The sequence below is a fragment of the Aulostomus chinensis genome, chromosome 7, assembly GCF_037954235.1.
Source record: "Aulostomus chinensis isolate RoL2024-O1b breed Wild chromosome 7, RoL_Achi_v1.0, whole genome shotgun sequence".
In the NCBI taxonomy this organism is placed as follows: Eukaryota; Metazoa; Chordata; class Actinopteri; order Syngnathiformes; family Aulostomidae; genus Aulostomus; species Aulostomus chinensis.
The window spans coordinates 1,627,590-1,652,500 of record NC_141326.1 but is presented as its reverse complement, the minus strand read 5'-3'; the positions used below and the strand labels follow the sequence as shown (position 1 = coordinate 1,652,500).

General features: G+C 47.9%; 1 protein-coding gene and 1 long non-coding RNA gene across 2 annotated transcripts in view; one reads left to right on the top strand and one right to left on the bottom strand.

Moving 5' to 3' along the window:
- jph3b (junctophilin 3b) overlaps nucleotides 1–22,614 on the bottom strand; it is a 46,515-nt gene extending 23,901 nt beyond the window's left edge. The window contains exons 1-3 of the mRNA XM_086208080.1: nucleotides 20,895–22,614; nucleotides 7,223–7,709; nucleotides 4,604–4,969 (exon numbers count right to left, since the gene is read on the bottom strand). Coding sequence (XP_086064206.1) covers nucleotides 4,604–4,969; nucleotides 7,223–7,709; nucleotides 20,895–21,276 — 1,235 coding nt within the window. The 5' untranslated portion in view covers nucleotides 21,277–22,614. The remainder of the gene's footprint in view (nucleotides 1–4,603; nucleotides 4,970–7,222; nucleotides 7,710–20,894) is intronic.
- LOC147258158 (uncharacterized) overlaps nucleotides 7,483–24,911 on the top strand; it is a 65,740-nt gene continuing 48,311 nt past the window's right edge. Inside the window, exons 1-2 of the long non-coding RNA XR_015116906.1 lie at nucleotides 7,483–7,606; nucleotides 7,879–7,984. This is a non-coding gene — a long non-coding RNA (uncharacterized LOC147258158). The remainder of the gene's footprint in view (nucleotides 7,607–7,878; nucleotides 7,985–24,911) is intronic.

The window sequence follows — 24,911 nt, the reverse complement described above, 5'->3', positions numbered from 1 at the left end:
AAGTGGATAAATTCCCCTAAACAGCGTCAGCAGCAGCTGCTCGTGTTCCGGCTAAATGTTCAGGGAGGTCTGCACGTGTTGCTCTTGATACTTTAATGGGTTTATAACTATAACGGCACGCCAGATGTCTAACAGCACATCTGGAAACAAACACTTACTATATTTCACACTATTATAACATTTTCACTAGACGTAATGCTAGAAATCATGCTATCATCCATCCATCCATTTTCCACACCGCTCATCTGTTAAGGATCGTGGGGGTGGAGCCTATCCCCGCTGACATTGGGTGAGAAGCGGGTTCACCCTGGACGGGTCCCCAGGCTGTCACAGGGCCATCAGGATCAGTCAGGGGTTCAGTATCTTGCTCAAGGACAATAATCCCGATCCGTGAACATACAGACAGCCACAGATCAACGGAAGCTAGTTTAGCATGCTGGCTAACTTGATGTTGCAGGCTAACCAGTCAGGACTGAAGCCAGCAGGAGCAACAGGACGTTCAGGAGAAAAAAAACAGCAAAATGGAACAAAAGAAAAAATGTCTGTCAGACTGTTAGGACCAGAACTACACATCCATGCAGCGTGAGACCACACTGCCTCCGTCTGGTCCGTCTATCAGGCTTTTCACTGCAGGTTGTTGCTGTTTAAGAACATAAAAATCATTACTAAGGCAGCTCTGTCAGCTGTTACATTCAGACAGCTGGGAAATGGTAAAGTTCCTGTTTGGAAACGTCGCTCTCTCCATTTCATAGCTTTTATTAAAAAACAAGTGACAGGCAACATGGTGGCCCCCAGGAAACCTGCGACTTCTGCTGTCAGAATACAGACAGGTGAGTTCCAGCCTTGTCATGAACAACAACAGGTGAGAAATACAGCACAAGAGGTCAATCCTCCGTCTGACTCCTACCAGCTACTGACAGTTCATGTGAGGCAGTTGCAAGGCTACGTTATGTTCGCTCCAAGACCAAGTCAGATTCCTGAACGTTGCTTCAGGGTTCGTTTGACATCAGAATGTGTGAGTGAGCTTGAAGAACAAATTGATTTTATTTCTGCATGGATCGTAGGCCCCTCTCATCTTTCAACACCAGCCGCCGTGTTGCTCAAAGCTTCTCTGCTTCTTGGAGCTCTCAAGGACTTTCCTCTTCCCTGTGACATCCCAGTTGAGCTCAAGGCGTTCTCCCACCTTGGAGGATGGGACTTTCCCACTTCTCGGTTGTTCATGAACGCAGCTTAAATGTGTGCATCTTTTGGTGCAAATTAAGTGTCCTTTAACATCAACCGAGCATCCTGTCTTCCTTCCTTCCAGGTGAGCAGCTGGTGGCGGTGGTTGCTCCGCCCCCAGCGGATGGAGGGCTGTCACCAGGACTAATAGGATCAGTTCTCTACTGATTCAGCTCACGTACCCTTGCATGCAATGTCTACAAACACAGACGTGTCCTGCAGCATCATTCACATCATTTACACGTAAGCTTGTAAGCCTAACGTAAGGAGGAGTGTGTGTGTGTGTGTGTGTGTGTGTATGTGTGTGTGTGTGTGAGAGAGAGAGAGAGAGAGAGAGAGAGATGGTAGCTTGGCCACTGCTCTCTTTCAGGCTCCCAGTGACTTCAGGATGAAGCTCTCTGTCACTCTTCCTGTGTTTTTCTTTTATTCTGTGTTTTTTCCTCTTTTCTATCTCGTCACTTTTGTCCCTCAGCGTCATCATATGGACTCTGACTTCCCCTCCACACAAACACAACACACACACACACACACATGCGCACGCGCATCCATAAGACGGTTGTTGACTATGACTGTTCTTACTTCATTGATCTGCTCCCAGGCCAACCCTCAATCAGACAAACACCACTGTCACCAACCATCAGCTGAGGCCAGCTGTCGCGTCACTTAATGCCCAAACTATTTTTCACGCTTCGGAGACTAAATCATGCACAAGGATAGCGTGTCAGTAGCGAAAGGAATGCTCGCCTCTCACATTCTGCTCTTCCTGTGTCAGAAAAAGTCAGACCACAGACCAAAGCTCAGTCTTTGCTCTGAGCTCACAGCTCATCGTGAGAGGAGAAACTGGCCGATGGGAGGCTTCCTGGATGATCGTGACGTTGGCTTTTTTAGGAGGCCACAGTTAAAATAAAGTTAATAAAACAGAGCACTTGAAATGAACTGTTAGTTGAGATGATCTCCAGCTGCAAGTTGAACTGCAAATCAAGCCGGACAACAACCGGAGAAAAAAGTTGGACTCAAGCCAAAATAAAATTAAGTTTTGACTTTTATGTTGAGTCTCAACATAAAAATCCTCAAATCGGTTTCATCAAAACCAGCACCTTAAATTTAGCTTGTGACATTTGGGGAAACACAATCATTTTTTTCTTGCCAAGTGAAGGATGAGAAGATCAATACACCTCTCCCATGCGTGCGCAGGGCTGGATCCAGGAGGTAGATTCCCTGAGCTTAGCTTAGCGAGTGCTCCATGGAACCAGCAGCTTTCACAGGGATGCCTGAGCTGCAGGGCAACAGGTCACATTGTTCCTTGCGCTGCAATGTAGCACGACGCTTAGGAGCCCTGGTTCTGACAGCGAGTGCTGCCATGGAACTACCTTTACCATGACCTTAGAACCCGGTTCTTTGAAGTAACCAGATCTGGGAACAAACTGGGTCACAAGCCTACTTCTGGTGAAGGAACATCAATGCCAATCCAAGACAACGGGGGCCACAACAGCTAATTAAATCCTGCTTTGAGTCTTGAAATGAAAAACAAAAACAAAAGTTGCTCAGTATTCCTGTCAGAAAGGGCTGTAGAGAATGTTAGGCCACGCCCACCACCACAGGGTCATCAACAGCTCCAGATGGCCTCGCTGTTTCACTTGTAGTATAACCTCCTTAACCCGAGTTCACCTCAACCGTAATCCTGCTCTTAATCAGGCAGCAATAACGTCCTCCATAATTCACACCCATCAGAGGTGCGGAGGCGTGTGTGTGTGTGTGTGTGTGGGGGGGGGGGGGGGTCCACAGGTATGATACGGAGACGTGACCCAGAGATTAAAGAAGCGAGGAGATGATCCTTCTGACTCCTGTAACTCCCACCCTCTCTCTCTCTGTTTAAAACAACAAGACATCTAATGGTTGTCAAGGCAACAAGACTGTCATGTCACAAATAACAACAACATGGAAGGATTTCAACAGACCCACGGTGGATATGAATATACTTCATCTTTGGAAACGTCGTGTCCAGCGTGACAGCACCAACACTCGGGGGGAGCAGCTGTGCCTCAGTTAAGAAAGGCTCTTGATGCCTCAAGACTAAACTGAGGGTTAAACGAGTCCTCAGGTAGGAAATCTTTGCTTTCAAACATTTCCTGAAATCCTGATGTCATAGCATATCTACTGGTTAGGGAACTGATCTTAGCGACTGCACGGCTGCCCCCCCTGGCTGGCAGATGCGTGACGGGGGAGGTTGGGTGCAGTAGTTGGGAGGTGCTGCTGGCCCAACAACTAAACAACTTAGCAGTACCTTTCTGAAAACACTGGAGGTGAGAATTAGGCTCTGAAGGACCAGAGTCCTGCTTCGTAGAGGACCAATACCGCTTCGTTCCAGCCCAGATAGAAAGTACCGCTGGGCCCACATCTGACCCACATTAGTTTTCAGGTCAGACCTCCTGAGATCCAGGTTTGGCCTTGAATGACAGCAATGACTCTTATTGCCTCAACTGTTTGCCAGCACATTACATCTGGCCTACGCAGGGCATGTGGCCCCCCTGGCTCACCACATCTGGTCTGAGGCCGACTGTACCTGCTGTGGTGTTGGTTCAGCTCCTCTGCCCCGTAGCACCTGGTTCAATACTAGACATACAGTCCATACTATACAACAGGATGCTGAGTCCCAAATCAGAGCTGAACTGATCCATGCCCCCCCCCCCCCCCCCCCCCATTTTCTCTCTCATTTTTGTCAGCTTGCCGCCACGAGCAGCCTGTGTGACTTGTTCCTCATTCTCTCCATTTCTGGAGTGGATGGTCATGGCTGTGCACCGTTTGTCAGTTTCAGTGTCAGTTCTCAGGTGATTCTGTTAAAAGCTGTTGGGTAGTCAGACAAACTGGTCGCTGACTCCTCCCACTGAATGATCTCATTATGTGTGATATCTTGGCTTCATGTCCCTGAGAGTCAACACCATTTGGCCCCAGTAACACAGCCCAGTCTGAGCTGGTCGACTGGTGAGTGAAGGTGGATTACTGTAAAATCACTGGTTATCTACAGGGAATCTGGACGAGAAGAATAACACGAAACACGGTTTGAAATCGACTCCGAGGAGTTTGTGCTGATCAGCCTCAGACTGTCTGACCTCTCGCATGTTTTGTGTTTTATTGGGGAAATTTCAGCCTGAAGCAGGCAAGAATGCAGCGCCAGGTCCCGGGTCCTACAGGAGCCTTCTGAGGGAGTCCCACGCTCCCCCTGCTACTGTGCCCCTGGAAGCACAACACATGCACGCCCAACAGGATGTTTTTGTAGGTAAACCTGGTCAAACTGACCACCCAGCAAACTCAAGTTCTGTGACCATTCTGGGTCACCTTTCAGCAAACACACACATACTTGTCCCCAAACCGGAGCCTCTACCTGGACAGAGCGATCTCAGCCTTCTGCCGGGCAATGTCAGCTGCCTTCTGTGCACCCTCCACGGCTCGGTCCACCTTCTCTCGGATCTTACTGGCCCGCAGGGGGATCAGGTTCTTCCTCTTGCCACTGACCAGGATGTTCTGCTTGTACTTCCCTTCCTCTTTGGTACCATCAGGGAAGGTGGTGCAGCCGTAGCCGTGGCGTTTGTTGCTGAGCCACTCCCCCTCGTACTGTAGCCCGTCGGACCGCCGGCTCACACCAAACCCTGTCCGCTTATCGTTCTTCCACTCGCCACAGTAGGTCTCTGTTGCCGTGGCATCCACATCATCATCAGCACCGGCCAACTCTGCTTCTGCATCCCCAAGGCTGGGAAGATGAAGACATATTTTAGTTTCTGTTCTGAGAGGAACAAACACATGAAGGCTGGCAGGAACCAGCTATTCCAGCCTTTGTTGCTAAGCTAGGCCATGCTAAGCTAAGATCAACTTAGCTAAGCTGCGGTGAGGTTAAAACAGTGCTCTAACTCTGAATTGAATGGGTTTTTGAAGGAGTATTCCCACCCTTTGCTCTCCTAAATTCAAACTTATAAAGTTTTGACTCAAGTTGTATCCCACTTGATTCCAATCCGGTTCCAGTTGTGATACGATCAATCGCCACTGTGTACAACCAACACTGTTCACCACTATAAACAATATCTCAGTTTAATATACAATATGAATACAAAGTTTGATGAAGAAAGTGAAACCAATTATTTAGTAAAAATCCAAATTTCTGTCACTTTAAAACGTTTTTTAATGAAACCAAACAAGTATGAAGCATGTATGATATTCTGTTACACTCCGCCCTTGTGGTCAGAGGCAGTACGGTCATAAGTATTTGCTTTTTTGTTCGTGCCTGCTTGAGTCCATTAATCCCCAGTATAGGAGTAATAACCAGTGTAACGTGTTCCTATCATGTGCCTCCCAGTAAGCACAGGTATAACTTCTATGCAGTATTTTGTCTGGTATTCATACATGGCAGAACTTCTTCTGTGCTCGTTTCTACTGCGATTCACTCAGGAAAACCTGGAAGTTTCCCTCTGTATGATCCGATAATGAATCCGAGTTGATAAGCCGCTGTCAGCCACATTGCCAACAAGCAGATTAAAGCTTCTGTCTCTACAGGTACGTTTCCAGTGTTGTACTGCTTAATGCCTTTAAAAATAAGTATCCTCTTTCCAGCGTTCTTGGAATTTGACGCCAAAGGAGATTGATTCACCACACTGAAGCCAGCAGTTCACATGGAGACTAAAAAAGCCTTTTACTTATCATTTGTAATTCAGAGAAGTCCCCAGCATGTCCACACTCTGACTAACCCTGAAACACTGGAAATGTAAAAATAAAAACAGAGTGGGCAGCCGGCGGAGCGCTAACAAGCTGATCATCGGGTAACGCTGTGGAAAACAGGAACCCTTCCTTCTGACCGACGTTCAGGCTACGTTGATAATGCTAATTCAAAGACACTTAAGTAGGACGGACGCTTGCTGTTGTCTTGATGTCCTCCACATGAAGGACAGTTCCTGGTTAGTAAAGGGGACAAATAAGCTGCTCTTAAAAGGCCTTTTACATTAAAAATAGATGCTGACCGGCTGCAGCATCATTACCACAAACTTACATAAATGCCCTGCATATCCCAGAATCCTCCCCTCACTTTTGAGTTCCTCCAGGTAAATTAAGCCCTGAATTATTCTGACATTTTAGCAGTGGTGGGATTTTCTTTGTCATTTCCCTGTTGGTTTGAGATTGAGAGCATCGTCACCGTCGGTGCTGGAGTCAAAAGCTCCAACACCGCTCTCACAAAAAAAAGAAGGAATTCACAGCATTTATCACTGATTTCTAATTTTTTTTCTCAAATACTCTTTGTACACCTACCTTGTCCGTAATAGTACTCATGCATCTCCTGCATTAGCCACACATAGCATTTTGGCTAATTAAATTAGAGTTCTGGTTGTTCATGCAAATTCCTATCGAAGCCAAACTTCTTGAATAATCAACAAATCCATCACTGGGGTTCACTGTTCATCTACATTATTGTTCCCTTATTTGTTCCTCTCTCCAGGTTCAGCTTGTCTATGCTGATCTTGTGATAAAATTGTACTTATTGATACAGAAAGTACTGCAGTAAACCCATGTGACGTAACTATGAGACGAGAGCAGAGAGAGGCGAGATGCCTAGAAATGTGCTGCCGTGTTCGGACACCTTTATCTTCAGCAACATCTTGGGATGCTTCTAGCAGAACCGTCAAACCATTTTTTCGTATGTTTCCGGTTGTGTTGGGCGGAGCACCGCGATCATTGATCTTGACCCCGAACCAGTGATGTCACTGAAAATTTGGCAAAAATAATTCACCATTCATTAGATTATTGTACGCGGGGAACTTGCAGCATTATGGTCGCGGTTGTTGGCATGCGCCTGAGTCTCTGCGCCAACCTGGAGGGGTCCCCCGTGTTCCCTGAGCCTCCAGAGGCTTCAGAAGGTTGAATATTTGTTACTCTGTCCATTACTGCAGTTCACTACATGTACTACTATTGTCATGTGCTGTAGGACCGAGCCCACCCAGCCCCTCCATCACGCCATTACCTGATGGTGGAGTTGATATCAGATGCAGCCGAGGACACGGTACTCATGCCAGCTTCACTTCTGAACGAGCTCTGCTTGGACCTCTGAGAGGCCAGCGAGCTCCTGGACTCAGACTTCCTCAGTTTGAGCCCAGACAGGATGGACCTCCGGAACAGCCCGCCCTTCCTCTTCCCCTTCAGCAGCTCAGCCTCGCTGTGTGCCGTCAGGACGAAGCCTCCTCGGGACACTGCGGGGCTGCTGCCGCTGCTGCCGGTGCTGCACACAGAGACGCTGGTGGACAAGGTACCAGGAGCCGGAGGAGGAACCGTGACCACCACACCAGACCGGTCCAACAAGGCTGTACCGTTGCTGTGCTCTGAACTGGACCGCAGAGAGTTAATGGAGGTACGTAGAGGGGAGCGGATGACGGCCGCCATGCCATAGGGGACGCTCTGGCGAACGCCATAGCCATGCCGCATGCCACCCACCCACTGGCCTTGAAATGTTCCTGGGAAAAGAGAAACACATTTAATGCAGTTTAAAAAAAACCCATTTTGCTGTTTGTGTCTGGCACCATCGAACAATGTCTCCCATGTTGACGAGGAACTCTTGAGAACCCTCTCTGCTGCACAGGCAGGCTGTTATTGGATGGTTTACATTCTGTCTTCTCCATTCAGCTTCCTGAGTTTTGGTGTTTTGTCTGTTCCCTTGACTCCTACAAACCCACCTGAGACGCTCAGAGGGGAAGCAAATGGTTCTTACACCACTGGATGATGAGTGAAGGTGAGCACGCGCATGTTTCCTTTGTCAGACATGTTGAAAATAAGCATTTGCTGAGTTTTGTCGGCTGGGTGCCTCATTACGGCAGGTCGTCTTTATTACCGTGACGGTGCTTCACTCTATCGCCACAGCACTTAGCAGCTAATTTAGCGTCAATCTGCCGTATAGTCCATGGCTGAAGGAGCTGCACTGGTACCAGTCTTGCTGGTTCTCGTCATATTTAGTCCTCCTCATCTTGCTTCTATTCAGTCACTTTTCAGACTCTTTTAGTTCTTCTTTTAGTTTTAGTCCAGTTTCTTTGTGGTGAGCTTCGACCGGGAGGTTGTGTTTGCCCTGCTGTTTATCAGCATTTATGAGGCTGATTTCCCACAAACCTCCTCCACCAATGTTTGGTCAAGAAAGAATCTGTTAACATATAAAAGATACTATTATTTTTCCTACAGTGGGCGTGGCTGGTGGAGGTATCCCTGCTGGTTTTGATGCAGTTTTACTGTGAAAGCTTCTGATTGCTGTCAGAGGCAGGGGATGGGGGGAGGGCATTGTTTCAATTATACTCCATAAGATTTATGGATATTTTGTATTGGAGGTGCCTGGATCCTGTAGTGTGAGGACAGTGGGAGCGCTAATCTGAGGGGCTGCACATGGGAGGGGCCTGTCACTTTGTCTCCTCCCATTCATTCACGCCGAGTCTTGTTGCATAACACAGTCACTGCTGCTGCATGAAAGTCCTTATATCTCCATGTTTCTGAAAAGTAGGGCATCTCAGTGTGTGTGTGTGTTTGCGTCATTCCTCTCTTCTTACACACACACATATACACACACACACACACTCAAACGGAAGTGTGTGTTCCAATAGGAGTACAAGTGATCCATCCCGTCTGCCCATACCTCTGATGTAACAGCACTCTGATTCATTCGGAGGCAAATGCACTAGCTCCACCAAACGACATGACCATATAAGGACCGTTCTCCGTCTGTATCACAAAAAACACACAAACATCTCCCTCGTGGGCTCAAGTGTCACTGAAGTGGGAAGTGATGAATGAAGCCAATCTCACAAGCCAGTCGTATCCTCACATCTAAGACACACTCGCGCGGGCGGAGGAGACACCAGCACAATGAGCGCCGTGGACCCATCCTCGCCATCATGGCCGCCCCTCGTCCCCGTGCAGTCTCTCACACTAACACAGACCCGCCTGTCGCCAACAGCTGGCCAGCACATCTGCTCAGGCTTTTATCATGTACATACACATCTGCACAGCCATATGACTGACAGATCAAAGAACACACACACACACACACAATTGCGCGCACACACACAATCGCGCGCACACACACACACACACACACCTCATGGTTGGACCATAGCTGTGGGGAGCTGTCTCTGATGTCATCTATTCTCTAGTCCCAGGCTGCCCAAAGTGGGGCCTTGGGGCCAAATTTGGCCAACCATAAGGTTGAGATGTACAAAAAAATTACATAAATGAATATAGAACTGGAGCAGTGGTCCTCACCGTGGCCCCCAGCAAGAAGGTTGTGGGTGGAGCCCCGGCTGCAGCACGGGGTCTTTCTGGGTGAGTCTCCATGTTCTCCCTGTTCCTGCTGGGTTCTCTCTGGTACTCCAGCTTCCTCCACAGTCCAAAGACATCAAGAGGGACCAGGTTAATCCAGACTCTAAATTGACCGTAGGCGTGGCTGGGAGAGCCAATGGTTGTCTGTCTCTATGTGTTGGCCCTGCCATGGACTGGTGACCTGTCCAGGGGGAAGGCTGCTGGGATAGGCTCCACCCCCACCACCCTCAACAGGAGGAGAGGGGGAACATGGAGGGAGGGAGGGATGATGTCACTTTGAAGTTGGCCCTTGACTTTCTGGAAATGCCACCACTTCATTATTTCATGCTGTTTCTGTGACACTTTCTCATAATTAGAATGTGAATTCTAGAGGCTGATATGTAGTTTGTTTGGTCACAGTGAACTTTGACCTGCACCAAAATCGGATCAGTCCACCCTGAACCTCCAGTGAATGCTAACCCTGATCCATTTGTATGTATTGAATTTAAAGTAGAACCCAGCAGGCCAAAAGTTCTAATGTCACAGGTCATGTTTTACTCTCAGATAAAGGATGTGAAATCACTTTGAATCAAGTTCCTGTCAGCTTAAATGTTTATTCAGACCAAACCAGTTCAGAATGTTTCTGGAGAATGAACACTCTCCAAATCGTCTCAGAACATCTTCCTGATGGAACATTTCCAGCCGGGTTCGCATGAGGATATGCAGATTTACTAACGTGAGTTTGTTGTCATGTGTATCTCAACGGCAGACGAACGTCTCGGTGCACACAGCAAACAGCCGTCCCTCCAAAACGCCCGTAAAGGTTTTACTCCCCATGATTTACTCTGGGCTGTTTGACTGCTTTAATTTAGTTACGCGTCTACGTAAGAAACTGGCAACTGACAGAGTAAGTGAATAAATATGTGTGGGTTTGAGCTTTTTCCAGATTTCTTGGAAGCTTCTACCACCCTCAGTCAGTAATGCCTCAGCAAATCAAATATTCAGTGGGGCACAAGGCTGCCTGTCGTTCTCCACGCTGCTGAAAAATACAATCTGCAGAGGAGCGGCTGGTGGTGATATTCCCTCCAAATCAAATCCTTCCACCGTCAAGTGGAATGTTTTCATGAGACACACGGTTTGTGTCACACCTGGACAAATGATGATCAGGTGCAGAGTTTGGTCACAGCAAGAGAGAGACGTGTCCAGCTCGTGTTCTCTTGTTGCCTCATTTCCACTATGAACTTGCCACAGTTGCACCGAGGCCGGAGCTTACAGGGGATTCCGCTTCACCACTCACACGCCAAAGCCGTGTCACTGATTGTGCCTGGAGGCCATCAGGAAGCGCTGCAGCACAGGCTGGAGGTTACTGCCGTGCTGAAAGAGTTAACGTGGCGGGATCAAAGCTGCGGAAACATCAGAGAGGCAGAGTCATCTGACCATGTGCCAGCCCCCAAGCTGAATTTATAATTGTATCCTCAACAAATGCGGAGTCTCTTCTCTGCGTCTGTCCCTCGGGGCCCTGTTTCCTTCCAGGGAGGCAGCACCTGTACACCCTACCTCACGGTTTCACCTGCACTCATCCCTTCCTCTTGCAAACTCCCTTTTAAACCACGCCACACCTCCGAACTATGGATTTAAGAAAAAGCACAAGAGGCTGTTGTTCCCGACCTTTGTTATTCATGACTGACTGATGCCTTGTTTCACAGTCAAAGACGTGCTTTCTCCCTCCTGCATCACTTCTCAGTGACTCCAGAATGCAGAAAGAGCCGGCCACGTATATTTAGCTTGAAGCTAATGGATACTGACGGCTAACAACAGAAAAACTTTCCAGAAACGTCCGTTCACAAGCTCTCCACGTCTTCGTAATCCAGACGTACGATCAGCAACCCACAAACACTTGGATTTGGGCCAAATAAACCTTGTTGGTTTGGCGCTGCCGTGAATGAGCAACCTAGAGTTTTAGGGCTGATCATTGGCAGCTTTGTCCCACAAACCACATCGTTCCCACGCTGCAGCAGCGCAAACTCATTCATTTCAATCCGATGGGGAAACTGGTAAAAGAAAACAACCTGGGACCATGAAACAATATTCACCCATCAGAGACGCCTGCTCAGAGGAGGGGCTGCTGCTCTGCCCTTGCTGGTCCTCCAATGGACGTTTCCACCGTCTCTCGTGAGTCCCGTTATCGTAGTGCCAGCGCCGGAGCGGGGCAGACGTCCAGGAGAGATATTTGGAGAGTTTATGTTTCAGACAGCACCACTAACCTTCACACCAACACCAGACTCCTCCCATTACGTAAGATCAAACTGGCGGTGGCCTAAGTGGCGTCCAGATGCTGAGGAGGACTCAGACCCTCCATTTATGGGCTACACCGGCACACCACACCCTTTTCAGATGGCCTTTCAAAGGATTCCAGTAATTTTACTCCCTCTTAATCATTTTGCCTCCGTGTGAATAAGGATGGAATTATCCTGGACCTGAGGGGAAGGTGGGCTCGTCCCAGCGTGGTCCCACCAGTCCCCCCGTGCTTGACTGTTATTGTTGCTGTCAGTGGCGTCGTCCTCCTGCTGCTCTCTGCTCTACCGTGTCGCCACGTTCTTCCCAGTGTGACTCTGCTCTTGGAATTCATTTGCATCTTGGACACCGTCTGAATTCACACCCCTTTATTCTATGATTCTTGTCTTTCTTTTGAGTAAAGCAGACAAAGTTTTGGTCTGTTTTACTAATTGTAGCTGTGTAGAAGTGGGTTACAATCATAATCATAATTCTAGTAATGAAGAACCAGAACAGCTCAAATATTTACTGCAATGAATGAATGGGAAATAAATGGAGCACAAAAATAGAACTTTGGAAGTGACATCGTGAGACAAATCGTCATTGCTTTTCATTTATTCTGTTTCCCTTGAATTTGTCACCTAAATACACCGTGTGTACGTCTCACGTTGTGGAAACCTGTCATTTCGATGCCCTCCACTCTACCTGTGGCTCCCAGAACAGTGTGTGTGTGTGTGTGTGTGTGTGTGTGTGTGTGTGTGTGTGTGTGTGTGTGGGAGCGTGCGCGCGCGCTGAATGCCAGAAGATGTAATGTCGATTGTCCAGTGAAGAAGAGAGGAAAAGAGAGAGACAGAATGTTGTCCTGGGACAGAGGATCAGCTGTCTCACACTCTCAGCTGGGAAGAAAAGTAATAATTCAGCATGCAAAGTAAAGACAGGAGGACAAGACAGGAGCCGCGTCCTGGAGACCAGCAGCAGACCGGCCTAGCCATCGGTGGCAGAAGCGCTGAACGTGGATGAGAGCAGGAGACATCGGTTCAAAGCTGTCTGTGTAAATCACTGAGTGAGACCGTTATCGGTTTAAGAGATTGTGCTTGTCTGAGTTTTTCAGATTTCCATTTGAGGATTATTTCCCTGCCGATAAAAAAATGAAAAGAAAGTGCCGTTGCCCTTAAAATTTGAAAATGTCCGTGTTTGTCATTTTGTAACTGACGTTCTTTGAGTTTTCTGTCCACATCGTGCTGGTCTGTCGGCTGAGAGACGGCAGTTCATCGGCAGGAGGAGAAACACCTGCAGGCCCTTTCACAGGGAACAAAGACAGAAGGGAGTTCTTCTTCTTGAATGTTTGAGCTTCACTTTGCAGAACCGTGAATATCTGAAAGTCTGACTTGAAGATGCGAGGCTACAAGCATAGTTTGTGACATCAAAACTATTTTCAAAGCTGAGTTTGGCCCAAAATTCAGGCTAAACAAGAGTAATGTGGAACTTTGCAAGCCTCTGGCTAACAAAGCATGAGAATAAACCATTCAGTAGCAACTGAGAAGACGAGGTAGCGATAGAAGAATTTATTGTTAAAAAGTCAGACACATTCTCGTGTTTGCTCAGAGTGATTTCTTAAGTGAGATCTCCTTCCCAACAGCTCACAACACTGTGCACTGGTGCCTTCACTACAGTTTTACTTAAATATGTTAGGAAATTCCTCAGCCCACGCCAGTTACTACAAAGATAAGTAACGATAGAAACTCCAGCCTGACAAGTACGAACACTGGCCATGATGGATGAACTTCCTGGAGTCAAACAGTCCAAGGAGAATCTGACCGAAGCGTCTCAGGCGCCGATACGAACAGCCTGGTCAGAGCAGAGGCAACAAGTCCTACATCCATCATGCACGAATGTGCATACATCCACATTCTAGTCTGGAGACTGACAACAATAAACCTACTCCACTTACTGGGGCCCTCTGGCTAAACTGTATAATTTGTGCTTTGCTCCGATTTATAGCTGATCTCCATTTATAACACCAGGCTAAACTGAGTGACCACTTTCTGCTAGTCAGAATCGTCATTTATAATAGAAGTACATCACAATAAGCTAGTCGATGCGATGTCATCCAAGTATTGCTGGGCAATAAATCAATACTATATTGACACTGTGTTGTGGAACTCGTCATCAGAACTTGAATTCCACGGCGATGGAGCACAGGTTTCTGTTGCGCCGTGAAAGGCTTGGGATTTTCTGAATTACTGATCTGCGCTGCTCTAATATTTAGCCGTTTTTCTTCCCACATTGTGGATGATTATTCAATATTGTGTTGATATTCTTATGGAAGTAACTGGTAAAAGTATTGTGTTGCCCAGCCATCCAAGCACAGGGGGTGGGGGGTGGAGCCTATCCCTGCTGACATTGGGTGAGCGGCGGGGTTCACCCTGGACGGGTCACCAGTCCATCGCAGGGCCATCAGGAGCAGTCAGGGGTTCAGTGCCTTGCTCAAGGACACTTGGACATGGTCACCGGGGGAAGTGGGGATCGGACCAGCGACCCTTTGGTTGCTTGCCGGCCACTCTGCCTCTGAGCCACACTCCCCCTGCTGTGCACAGATGTATTGTTTTATGTAGTGTATTATGAGTTGTGTAAAGGGGGGCGACCTGCCAGGGCTACGGATAAAAATGAGCCTTCTGGCGAACTCTGGCGTATCTACATGGATGCAAAAGCTGAAATGTTCATGGATGTGTACTGTCCTGTTTACATGCATTAATAAGAACAACTAGATAAATAAATAGTATTGTAGTACCAGCATGTAGTACACTAATCATGACTATTTTGAAGGTTAGCAGCTACTAGCAGCTACTATTACTACAGAAGGTCATAGACGGAAGAGGAACACAGAAGAAACACAGTCGTTGTATACTTTCCTCCCTCACACTGAATAAGCTGCTTCCTGCTGCCAAAGCTTGTCCTCCACCATGTTATCAACCGCTGTACCTGCTGGCACGTGGAGGCGCGTGGCCAGAGGTGCAGTGACTCCTGTGCTGATACCTGCCTCTGCTAGCAGAGCAGGAGGAGGTCCAGGGCGTATCTGGGTGACCACAAGTCTGTTGCTTCATAGTGGCAGGATGCAGAAACCTTCTCACGTCTGTTGAGGTCTTCGTCTTCTACAAGGTGGAAGACGGATATTTAGGTCAGTTTCTGTGTGTCTGACATGGTGTAGTGGTGGTATTAAGCCCTCAGACACAACAAGCACGAGCGCTGTAATCTCTAGCTGTTACAAGTGTGTAACACCATGACAGTAATCGTCTCTGCCTCTCGCCGCGATTCACTTCACCCTCTCACTAAAATGAGAACTGAATCTGTTTATTGCTCTCCTGAATTTTCTACTTCACTCTCTTAATGTGTTTGTGTGCGTGTGTGTGTGTGTTTGTGTGCGTGTGTGCTAATCAGTCAGCTTAGCTCTCATCTCACTAAACACCATTAGCCCGGAAGGCTAAGCCAGCCAATCAGAGCCTGGTAGGGCCTGCTGGACAGCCAATAGCAGCAAGGTACTGAGTCTCTCATGACACGCTGACCTGCTACATGTCGGTGTGCGTTGCCATGGAAACCCTACTGTACAGAGCAGTTCAGTGGAAATGCAGCGGAGCGAGGGAGGAAAGAGAGAGGTGGGAGGAGAGCGAGCGTAGGAGAAGAATACGAAACCAAACAGCAGCGATAAGACAGAAGAGCGTTTCCTTCAAATGTGGCATCAGGTGGCGTGGAGGGCCGAGTGGGACTGATGCGTGCACCGCCTGGTCCACACGGACGCAGGAAGCACAGCGGCTCTTCACGTTTGGCTCTTACGGCCCCGGACATCCCTGAGGAGCGCGTGAGAGCTGCCTGGCCGACGTCTTTTCATCAGTGTCTATTTCTGGTTTTTGGAATATTTCAAAATCACATGTAAAACCCCTTCAAAAGACAACATGCCTCCAGCAAGGCGGCTAATTTCACCAAAGTCCATTCACAAATGTTCTCCCAACCACCAAGAACCGATCCTCAGAAGCACCGATCAAGAACACGACCCAGTACATCCCTGACACCTCACCCTTCATAACTCCAGACAAACCAAACTTTGGATCATAAAATAGGATTTCTGGATCACAAATGCATTCATTTGATTCAAATTTGTTCATGACATTCCAGAAACAACGCTAGTGGCTAAACCTGTCAGTCTGCAGGATCCAGGACCCATCAGTTATCCAAGATAATATAAATCTTTGTTACAAAGCTAATCGTCTCCGAGATACGCTAACAAACACAGGCGTGGAGCGGGCTAGCTGAGGCCGATGCTTCTCGACCTTCAAATATCGTCTTTGATGATGTCACTCGGTAGAATTTACGTCCACCTCATGATTTTCATGCTTTAGTCATAACTTCTACCGTTTTTTTTAACTTGTGCATGTCATGTATATGCTGACATACAGTAAATAAAGTTCCATGACATCCAGGGAGTCCCGTGAAGAAGAATTGTGTTGATTATTAATGAATTACATTGTTAAATTACTTATTGTACATTATGATGAATGTCGGTGTGAGCTGACCTCATCGTTTCAGGACCGTTTGTGTCTTTTTATTCTATACATCAGCATTTATAATCATGTTAGAGAGATGTAGGTAGACAACCTTGGTAACAAGGTCCATGTATACATTTCTAGTAAATCTAACATCAAATTCTCAAGAAAAGTCAGAAATACTCAAAATAGTTTACGAGTAAAACTCCCACATAGGAAACTTTCTGTGATTGTTGTTTTGCTACGTGTTAGCCTGTATTCAGTGAGGGTTGGTTCCCAGTGAGCAGCGCTCTGTTTTACAGAAATACCCTGAACACATTCACACGTTAGTCAGTGCGCCTGGCAGACAGGAGCCACTGCAGAGAGCGATACGGTAGAATAGGAAGACCAGAAGGGCCAGAGTGCAGGGAAGCCTCCCCTGGCGTCTCTGCCTGGGAAGCATCAGCCATCGCACATGATGAAGCCCTGTTGGGTTTTAGATGTGTTAGGGAGTCTTGTGACTGATCGATCCAGGTCGGCCATGTGGGTCACACGTGTAAACAGGTCGGGCGGCGGCAGTGTTGAACACTGATGATGTTTTCTGGCGTGTCTTGATGTTCTCACCATCCTCTCTTCCTTTTGTCTGGTCATCTTGTGTTGCCCTGCTCACTTTGTATCTGCACCATCCGGCGACTGACTGCAGATGAGTGTTGGGGGCGTGGCTTGAGCTTGAGCCTTCACTTGTGCAGCCCTGTCACTGTTGCAGCTTTTGGGCATCACACAACCGCACCTGGTCATTGCTTCACGTAGCAACAGGGGCACAAAAGGTGGAGGAGGCAGAGAATCCTGACTGTAGCGAGCTTGTACCTGCGACGTTCTACGGCCACCTCCGACTAGCAGAGGGCTAACCCGAGGTAGCCGCCTGAGCTGTCCTACATATATAAGGTTGCCACCTTTCAGAAATAGAAATAAGGGACGCGCCCGAAGCCGCACAGGCAGAAAAAAAAGGGACATCCCCAAAACTCCTAAGATGCATAAAAATGTATCTATTTTTATATGAAAAACAAAATGCTTTGATTTAAAGTTTAAAGTGCTTTATTAGCATTGAACAGGTAAACATGACTGGACAGACAGGCTGAACCTGAGCTGGTCATCGTAAACTAGAAACAGACAACAGAGTCACGGTAGAAACGGCCATTTATGTCGATCTCAGCAGGTCAGGTCTCTGGATCTGTAACTAGGCAACGAAGCGTCTGCTGTAGAAGTCGAAGACATCTTTGTTGTTGTTTTTAAAATGTGTGGCGGTGCACTGAGCAGAGCGAGCGAGGTAACTAGGCAACGAATGGTGACCAGGAAGTGGAGCGCAAAGGGGCTGGGCTGTGCAGTGCAGGGCAGGCAGATAACATATTTTGCTGTCTTTAATATTTCCTGTCCTTTATTTTGTTCATTATTATGAGTTCAGTGTCCACGTATGTGCGCGGGTGTGTGTGTGTGACAATGGGACAGTTGTGAAAGACGGAATAAACTGTATTATGTATTGGTTCAATACGGAACACAACTTTTGATTCCCAATAACGTAACGATTCCGTATTTCAAGGGAGGGGTGGCAAGCATAGACATATAAGAACTCAAAATACAGGCAAACGCAGAGCGATGTGAGCTCGCTGGGTGAGCGCATGAATGTGAGGGATGTTCATGCGTAGATGAAGGTGCTGCACCGTAGATGTGAACACAAACGATGGTAGATGTGGTGGGGATGTTGATATTGTGGAGAGCTGCCACACATCAGTCCATATTGGCATCACTTTTTTGTGATGCCACACATACGTAGGGTGAAGCTAATGGAGACTGGCGGCTAACAACAGCAAAACTGTCCAGTCGTCGGTTTACCAGCTCTCCAGGCCCTCTGCGGTATGACATCCACATCCTCAGGATCCAGCGACACGCTGATTAATCCACAAACACTTGGATTGGAGATAAAAACACTCTGAAACACTAGAAGTTAAGCACTCGTTCACGGTAGCAACAAGCAAGATCTGGCCAACTCACTGGCGCTAGTTAGTGCTCAGTGATGAAGGCGCTGAGCTCTGCAGGTTACTGAGCAGGGAAAAGATAAGCGTTTGATGTCCGAAGTTGCTAGCGGCGTTAGCATTTCTGCCTCTATCAGATGTGGATATTGTGAGTAGCAGCAGCCTCCTGCCCTCTACGGTCTTTGATTAGCTCCTCTGTGAGAACCTGTGTCCAAATGTAGTGTGTCTGCACCAGGACAGAATGAGAGTCTCTCCATCAGGTTTCACAGCCAAGACTGTTGAAGAGCCCAGAATACAGTGTGAAACACAGCAAATTAGCTCGGAGCTAAAGATAACTCAGGGCTAAAAATGAGCCCAGAGAAAATCACTAGAAGCAGGTACAGGAAGCTGGTCGTAGGAGAGCCGGTCCTGCGGGCTGGACAGCACATGGCTACTGAATGTTGAAGAGCATTCACATGTTGAGGCTGTTCATTTTCATTGGTTAGTTTTACGGTGATGATGCCATGTCCTCAGGAACGCTGCTCAAAATGCATTTCCACTGCATTTTTGTATGTTTATATACAGAAGCATTAGACTACGTATGGTAAGAATGTGGCCCTGTATCTGTTCAACAACCCCCCCATCAGTCCATCTGGTTATAAATCAAGCCGACTTTTCCTCCTGTCCTCATTCAACTTGTAAAACCAGCCTCATCTGCAAATATTGTCAGGCCAGTGTGTGTGTGTGTGTGTGTGTGTGTGTGTGTGCGTATGTGTGTGTGTGTGTGTGTGGTCCAGAACGGCATGGTACAACGGCCTGCTAGTTGTAGAGTTATGTAACGAGGCTTTGACGGCATGCATGCTAGCGTCAGCTCTGTTGCTCAGCTTGCATCCACAACCAGGTCCTGTGTATGCATTTCTGCATGCACAGTGTGTAAGTAAGGGTGTGTGTGTGTGTGTGTGTGTGTGTGTGTGTTTCTATTTTTACTCAGAAATCCATATGGTGTGTGTCTCATTAACAGTGAGTGAACCGAGCCCCAGTTTCAGTTCCTCAAAGTGATTCGATGACATTGAAAGCATTGATTTCAAATTCAGGGTGAGATCAGTGGTGATGAGTGCAAAATTAAAAGGCCAGTATGGTTCAAAGATGGAGAGGGACTTCACTCTTCTTATTTCATGAATCACTGAGGATAACAACAGTCTATAGTGTTGCCGTGTCAAATGAAAATATGCGCTTATCCCAGACGGCTCTTCCTTCTCCCAGGTTTCCAGGCTCAAGTGTTTCAGCAGCGGATGGAAGTGACATTTGACTTAATTGATGTTGTAATTTAAGCCTCAACTGCACTTGCTTTTTATTTGCATTCCCCCTCTGGTTCTGTATATAAAATCTATGTTTTTTTGACCTGGGAAGCCATGATTGTGGTCTGGTTTGACTCACTGTTGGAAATGTGACACTCAATGAAACAGAATTCAAGCACCTGACACACTCCTAGTGACCACGGTCATTTGCTGGTGAGGGACACGGCGGTTTCATGCTGATGAGCACACCTGAGCATACGACACAAGCCAGCTCAGCATCAGTGTGCTGGCACCATGATGGCAAACAAGTACTCTAAAACTTACACTGACAAGAAGTGAAGAAGTTCTTTGTTGGTGCCATTGCACCATCAGTACACAGCATTCGCCGCCATGTTGGACTGAACTTGCGGTACGTTGCTGGTCTGGAACTTAACAAGTCCCCATTCTCTTCCTGGTCATGTTTGTGTGGCCTGTTGATGTTATTCTGAGCTTTTCCATTAACCTATTCAGTCCAAAATGGCAGCAGTGCTGTTGCCTAGAAGCATGGGAGTTTCCACTCTCAGGTTCTCTGCTCTTTAACGTTGACGTGCTGACTTTAGGGTTTTTCCCTATAGAGCTGCCGACATGGACATGGACTATTTATTCTTCCATTCGATAACCCAAATCTATTTGAAGTGAAAGAATTTTTAAGAGCTTCCTCCTAAATAGCTCACACACATTGATTTTTTGTTTTGTGGTGTGTTTGATGAAATATTTAATCACACGCAGGAGTAATACAGTAGCACTGTCTTGTTTAGCGAGGAAATTGCGGGTGAAGACAGGCTTAACCTGCCTACTGTGCTCAATCTTCCAGGAATTATTTTTATAAGCACTCTGTATTCCTTGGACTTTTTACTTTGGAATTTCTGTCCTCTTTTGTGCTGCTAACCTTTTATTCATCCCTTAAGACTGCGTGGCCTGAATTTAAGGCCTCCAAATACACAGTTTGCCCCCATATAACAGAAGTGAGGGGATGGGAATTAGGAGAAGGACGGAGAACTGAGCAGAAAGAGAGGGAAAATGTGTGTGTGTGTGTGTGAGAGAGAGAGAATGAAGAGATGAACAGAACATTGACCTGAGGTGACCTCTAAACTCCTTATGTCCTTGTTTTCCAGTAAGACATTGGACAGCTGTCTGTCAGTCACACATATCACTGTTTGACTGACAGTTTCACCTGTATTGTTACACACACACACATACACACACACACACACTCCCGCTCTTACCTCCGTCCGAGTACGTCTCTGTCCCGTATCCGTCTTGCAGCCCGTTGTTCCACGTCCCCTCATACTTCCCGCTCATCCCCGTGCTCTCCCGTACACCATAGCGTCCCTTAAAGCCGTGTGTCCACTCGCCCTTGTACACCCATCGACCTTTGTTCTCCACGCCCACGCCATGTCTCTTGCCTTGACCCCAGGTGCCCTGGTAGGTGTTCCCGCTGGGCCAGGTGTAGACGCCCAGTAACTCGAAGCCGTGAGCCCAAGACCCACAGTACTCACCCTGGCCCTTGGGTCCTGTGCAGATCCCGTGGCCATGCGCCTTGCCTTCCTCCCACCCTCCGCAGTATGACCCCCCATCGTCAAAGTTGAACCTGCCGCCAGTGGACATGCATGAAACAGGTCTTGGCAAATCCCCTGAAGCCTCGACAAAAAGAAAAAGAAAATAAAAAGAAAATAGAGTGATAAAAAAGACGGACAGGTTGGTGCTAGAACCAATCCATGGAGCTGAGCTTGGAGGTGGGTGAGGGTGGGGGTGGAGGAGATGGAGGGGGAGGAGAGAGTGGGAGGGAGAGGGAAAACCTCCCACACAATTCAATAAATAGAACCCTCACTTCTCAGCTAGTTTGCAGAGACGAGATGACAAACTAAGAGAAGAGAAAAACTTCATGGGGGGAATCCGGGGTCACCCGGCGTGGTGGAATGGTTGGCGAGATGCTGTTCACACCATCCTCTTGATGAGTTCTTTTGCTTCGACTAAGACTTCTCAGCCTCTCTGTGGCAGATGCAGGTGAGAGAGGAGGAGGGTGGGCCCAGAGCTGCCATTATCCTCCCTCAGCAGGAGCTGGAGCCATCAGGCAGCTCCATCGGCCTGCCCACACAGTCTGCAACACACAACTCCTCCACTCCGGCACCTGCTTCCTGCCGCGTCCTACCTGATGATGCTTCCACCTCTCTGGGGTAGAGCTGAGAAGTCTCCCTGGTGGCAAGCCTCCAACATAGAAGCCGGGTTGATACGATCACAACCGGAGCGCCGACATGCTGCCGGATGAGTCGAAACACTCCTCAGAAGTGTATTTTTTCATCAGTCCCACTTCTGATGATCAAAAAGACCATGATAACTCAGGCTGTAATCAGTAGCATAATTCAGGCTCTACCATCCTCTACTTCTCAGTCTTCACACACACACACACACACGCACACACACACACTGGGTCATCCCACAGGGAAAGAACACACACATGCCAGGAGACTACAGAATTAAACAAATAAGGTGCTTGGCTTCTTTTTTAATCTTTCCTGTGGTGCTGGGGAGCAGCAATGCAGTCTCCTGCCTTGCACACACACATACACACACACACTCTCTCTCTCTCCCTCTCTCTCTTTCTGGCAGCAAGTGCGTACACACACACACACAATGAAAATAAACAAGTGAATTGATGAATATGTCCTCCTGTCCCTCAGTCTGTCTGTAGGTTTTTAATCCACTGCGTCCATAAGTGGTTTATCCTCTGTGTGGGTTTCCTTCAGTGTGATGAGATAACATCCATCTTTATGATCCTGTTAGGGTTTGTTCTGTCCTCCTCAGCATCTCCTGCCCGTCTCCATGTTTCCCTCTGGAGCATCGGCTGACGCACAGCCTGCCTGCTGTCTTGGTCTCAGAATCCCTTCTTATCCTATGGCTGGATCTCTGGATCTGTGTGTGTGTGTGTGTGTGTGTGTGTGTGTGTGTGTGTGTGTGTGTGTGTGTGCCAGAAAATCTGCTCATTAGAGAGGACTGTTCCAATGCAGCCAACCAACCCCCCTCCTCCTCCTGCTCAATAGCACACTCCAGCTCTTAAAGAGACACACACACACACGAAACTCACTTCCTCCTCTACCTGTAGCTTTTTACCAGCCTTTGTCGCTCTGCAGCAGGCCTCTTGTGTCCTGGTCTGACCATCGCTGCTCGCCACATATGTGGTCCTGTTTGTTTTTTCTGTGGAAAATTCAGTAAATGTGTCCTCCAACAGAAAGAGGTGCTACTCTGAACCTGCAGGATGAAGCTTTCGTTTGGGTGAAAATTTAAATTCAGCACAGGACTGAGAGCAACGTCGGGCTTTGAATCATGATTTAATATCTCGACACAGTGAGGTTGTGGGAGGAGTCCTTCTCAAAGACGGTGTCATGCTGGAGGTTTCTTTGAGTTTATCCCAGTGGCTTCTGTTCAAGATTTGTAGTTATAGTAGTAGTCGTTTGTTTCTTGTACAAATATGAGCCAGGTACAGTCAGAGTTCAACAATACTGTGGATTTGTCCCAGGGGTCCTCAGTGTTGTGTGTCTATCATGGGAATTCCTCCATAAGGGGCCCATTGGTCTGTCCAGCAGACCTCCCGTCTCCTGCTCCTCTCTTCACCACAGTGTCCAAGACATCGAGTCGGAGATCTGCTATCAATCACTGACCTGCTTCTGGTACCAAGCGTCAATATTTGCTGCCCTTTTCTAGAACGTGTTGTCGTGTACCCCCCGCCTTCAGGTGTTTCCATCTTTGTCCATGTAAGTGGGTTCACCAGGCTGCGCCCCCTCCATGACACCAGCGGCGCCCTGATCTGCCAGGAGTCAAAGATTTCCTCCCAGCAATACAGTGCTCTGACACATCTGCCCAACACCCCGGCTGCTCCAGGTGGGAGAAGAAGTCCAGCCTCTTCCACAGCGTTTGGCTCCAGTTCTGTGTGTGTGTGCGGGTTGTTAACCTGCTGTTCTGGTGCTCTCCTAGAACTGGTAACTCAGCCCCCCCCCCCCCCCCCCCCAAGTCTCCACACCATCATCAGGGTATCGGAGCTGCTCTGAGTCCAGACCCTCACCTCAGACCAAGACACCCAACAGTTGGCGATGGGACCCGTCAGCTCCCAGGGTCGTGCACACGGTAGAGAGGGTGTGACGTTGGGGTGACTGACGAATTGTGCCGCTGAAAACCTGACTGAGATTTGACATCCACACTGTCAGTGTGACGGGACCATCTTCTGGTGGCCCTTGCTTTCATGATTGATGTTAAATGCAGTAAGCTGCTGCTGCACTGCTCAACATCAAGAGAACTGAAACACACAAATAACTGGAAGCGGGTTGTGAATTCTAAGAGGCAGCCTGAGCATCAAGGTCCTCTCGCCATGGATATTTGACTGAAACTGATCTCCCTCTGCATAGAAAGAGGAAACGGAGATATAAGTGAGACTAAGATCACCTCTGATGTGGATTAACTTCTCTAAAGCGACTCTCCTCCCTGACTGTCCTCTCCTTCCTCCCTCCCCTGTTCAGCTCTTCCCTGCAGCTGTCCTGTTGCTGTTGTCCTTGTCCTTCTGTCAATCAGTGTCTGGGGGAGCTAAGCCAATTCCAGCCCAGATTACAGTAATAAAATCACTGTGAGGCTGGGGATTAACGTGTAGGCCTCGAAACACTGGTAGTAGAGAGAGGAGAGGGGGAAGAGAGGAGAGAGAGAGAGAGAGAGAGAAGCAAACAGGTGAGTGGATGAGAGGCCAGGTGGGAGGGAGCCATATTCACGGTGATTTCTGACCACAACAACAGGATTAGGAGTGAGTGAAGTTTGAGCCTCTGTGCTTTTAAATCTGTGACATCATCTGAGCAAAGTCAATTGGAGCTCGAAGGCGTGGACTTAGTCCGAGACAATACTCACTGGGTCCTTAGAAAGCAGCCTTTCATAAAAAGGATGCTATAATTACATCTGCGAGGGCTGCGTTTGCCATATTTCTCAATCTAAAGTTGGTGGCTGACACCTTTCAGTGCCTGGTGTGTGTCAGCGGTGGGAGTTGGGCGCTCGTTTTTATATCCAATCAGATTAAGACACCGCTTACAGAGGCTGACTTATACTAGGTGCACATTTTGAACACTTACTTGCACCAGAGAAACAGTCCCCCCTTCCCTTTCCTCCACCTTTTTACATTCATGTAAAACACAAGGAGACGTTTGGGAGTGTGACTTTGGTGTGGCCAGACACACAGTCCTCCCAAGTTAGGCTCAGACCGCGGGGGG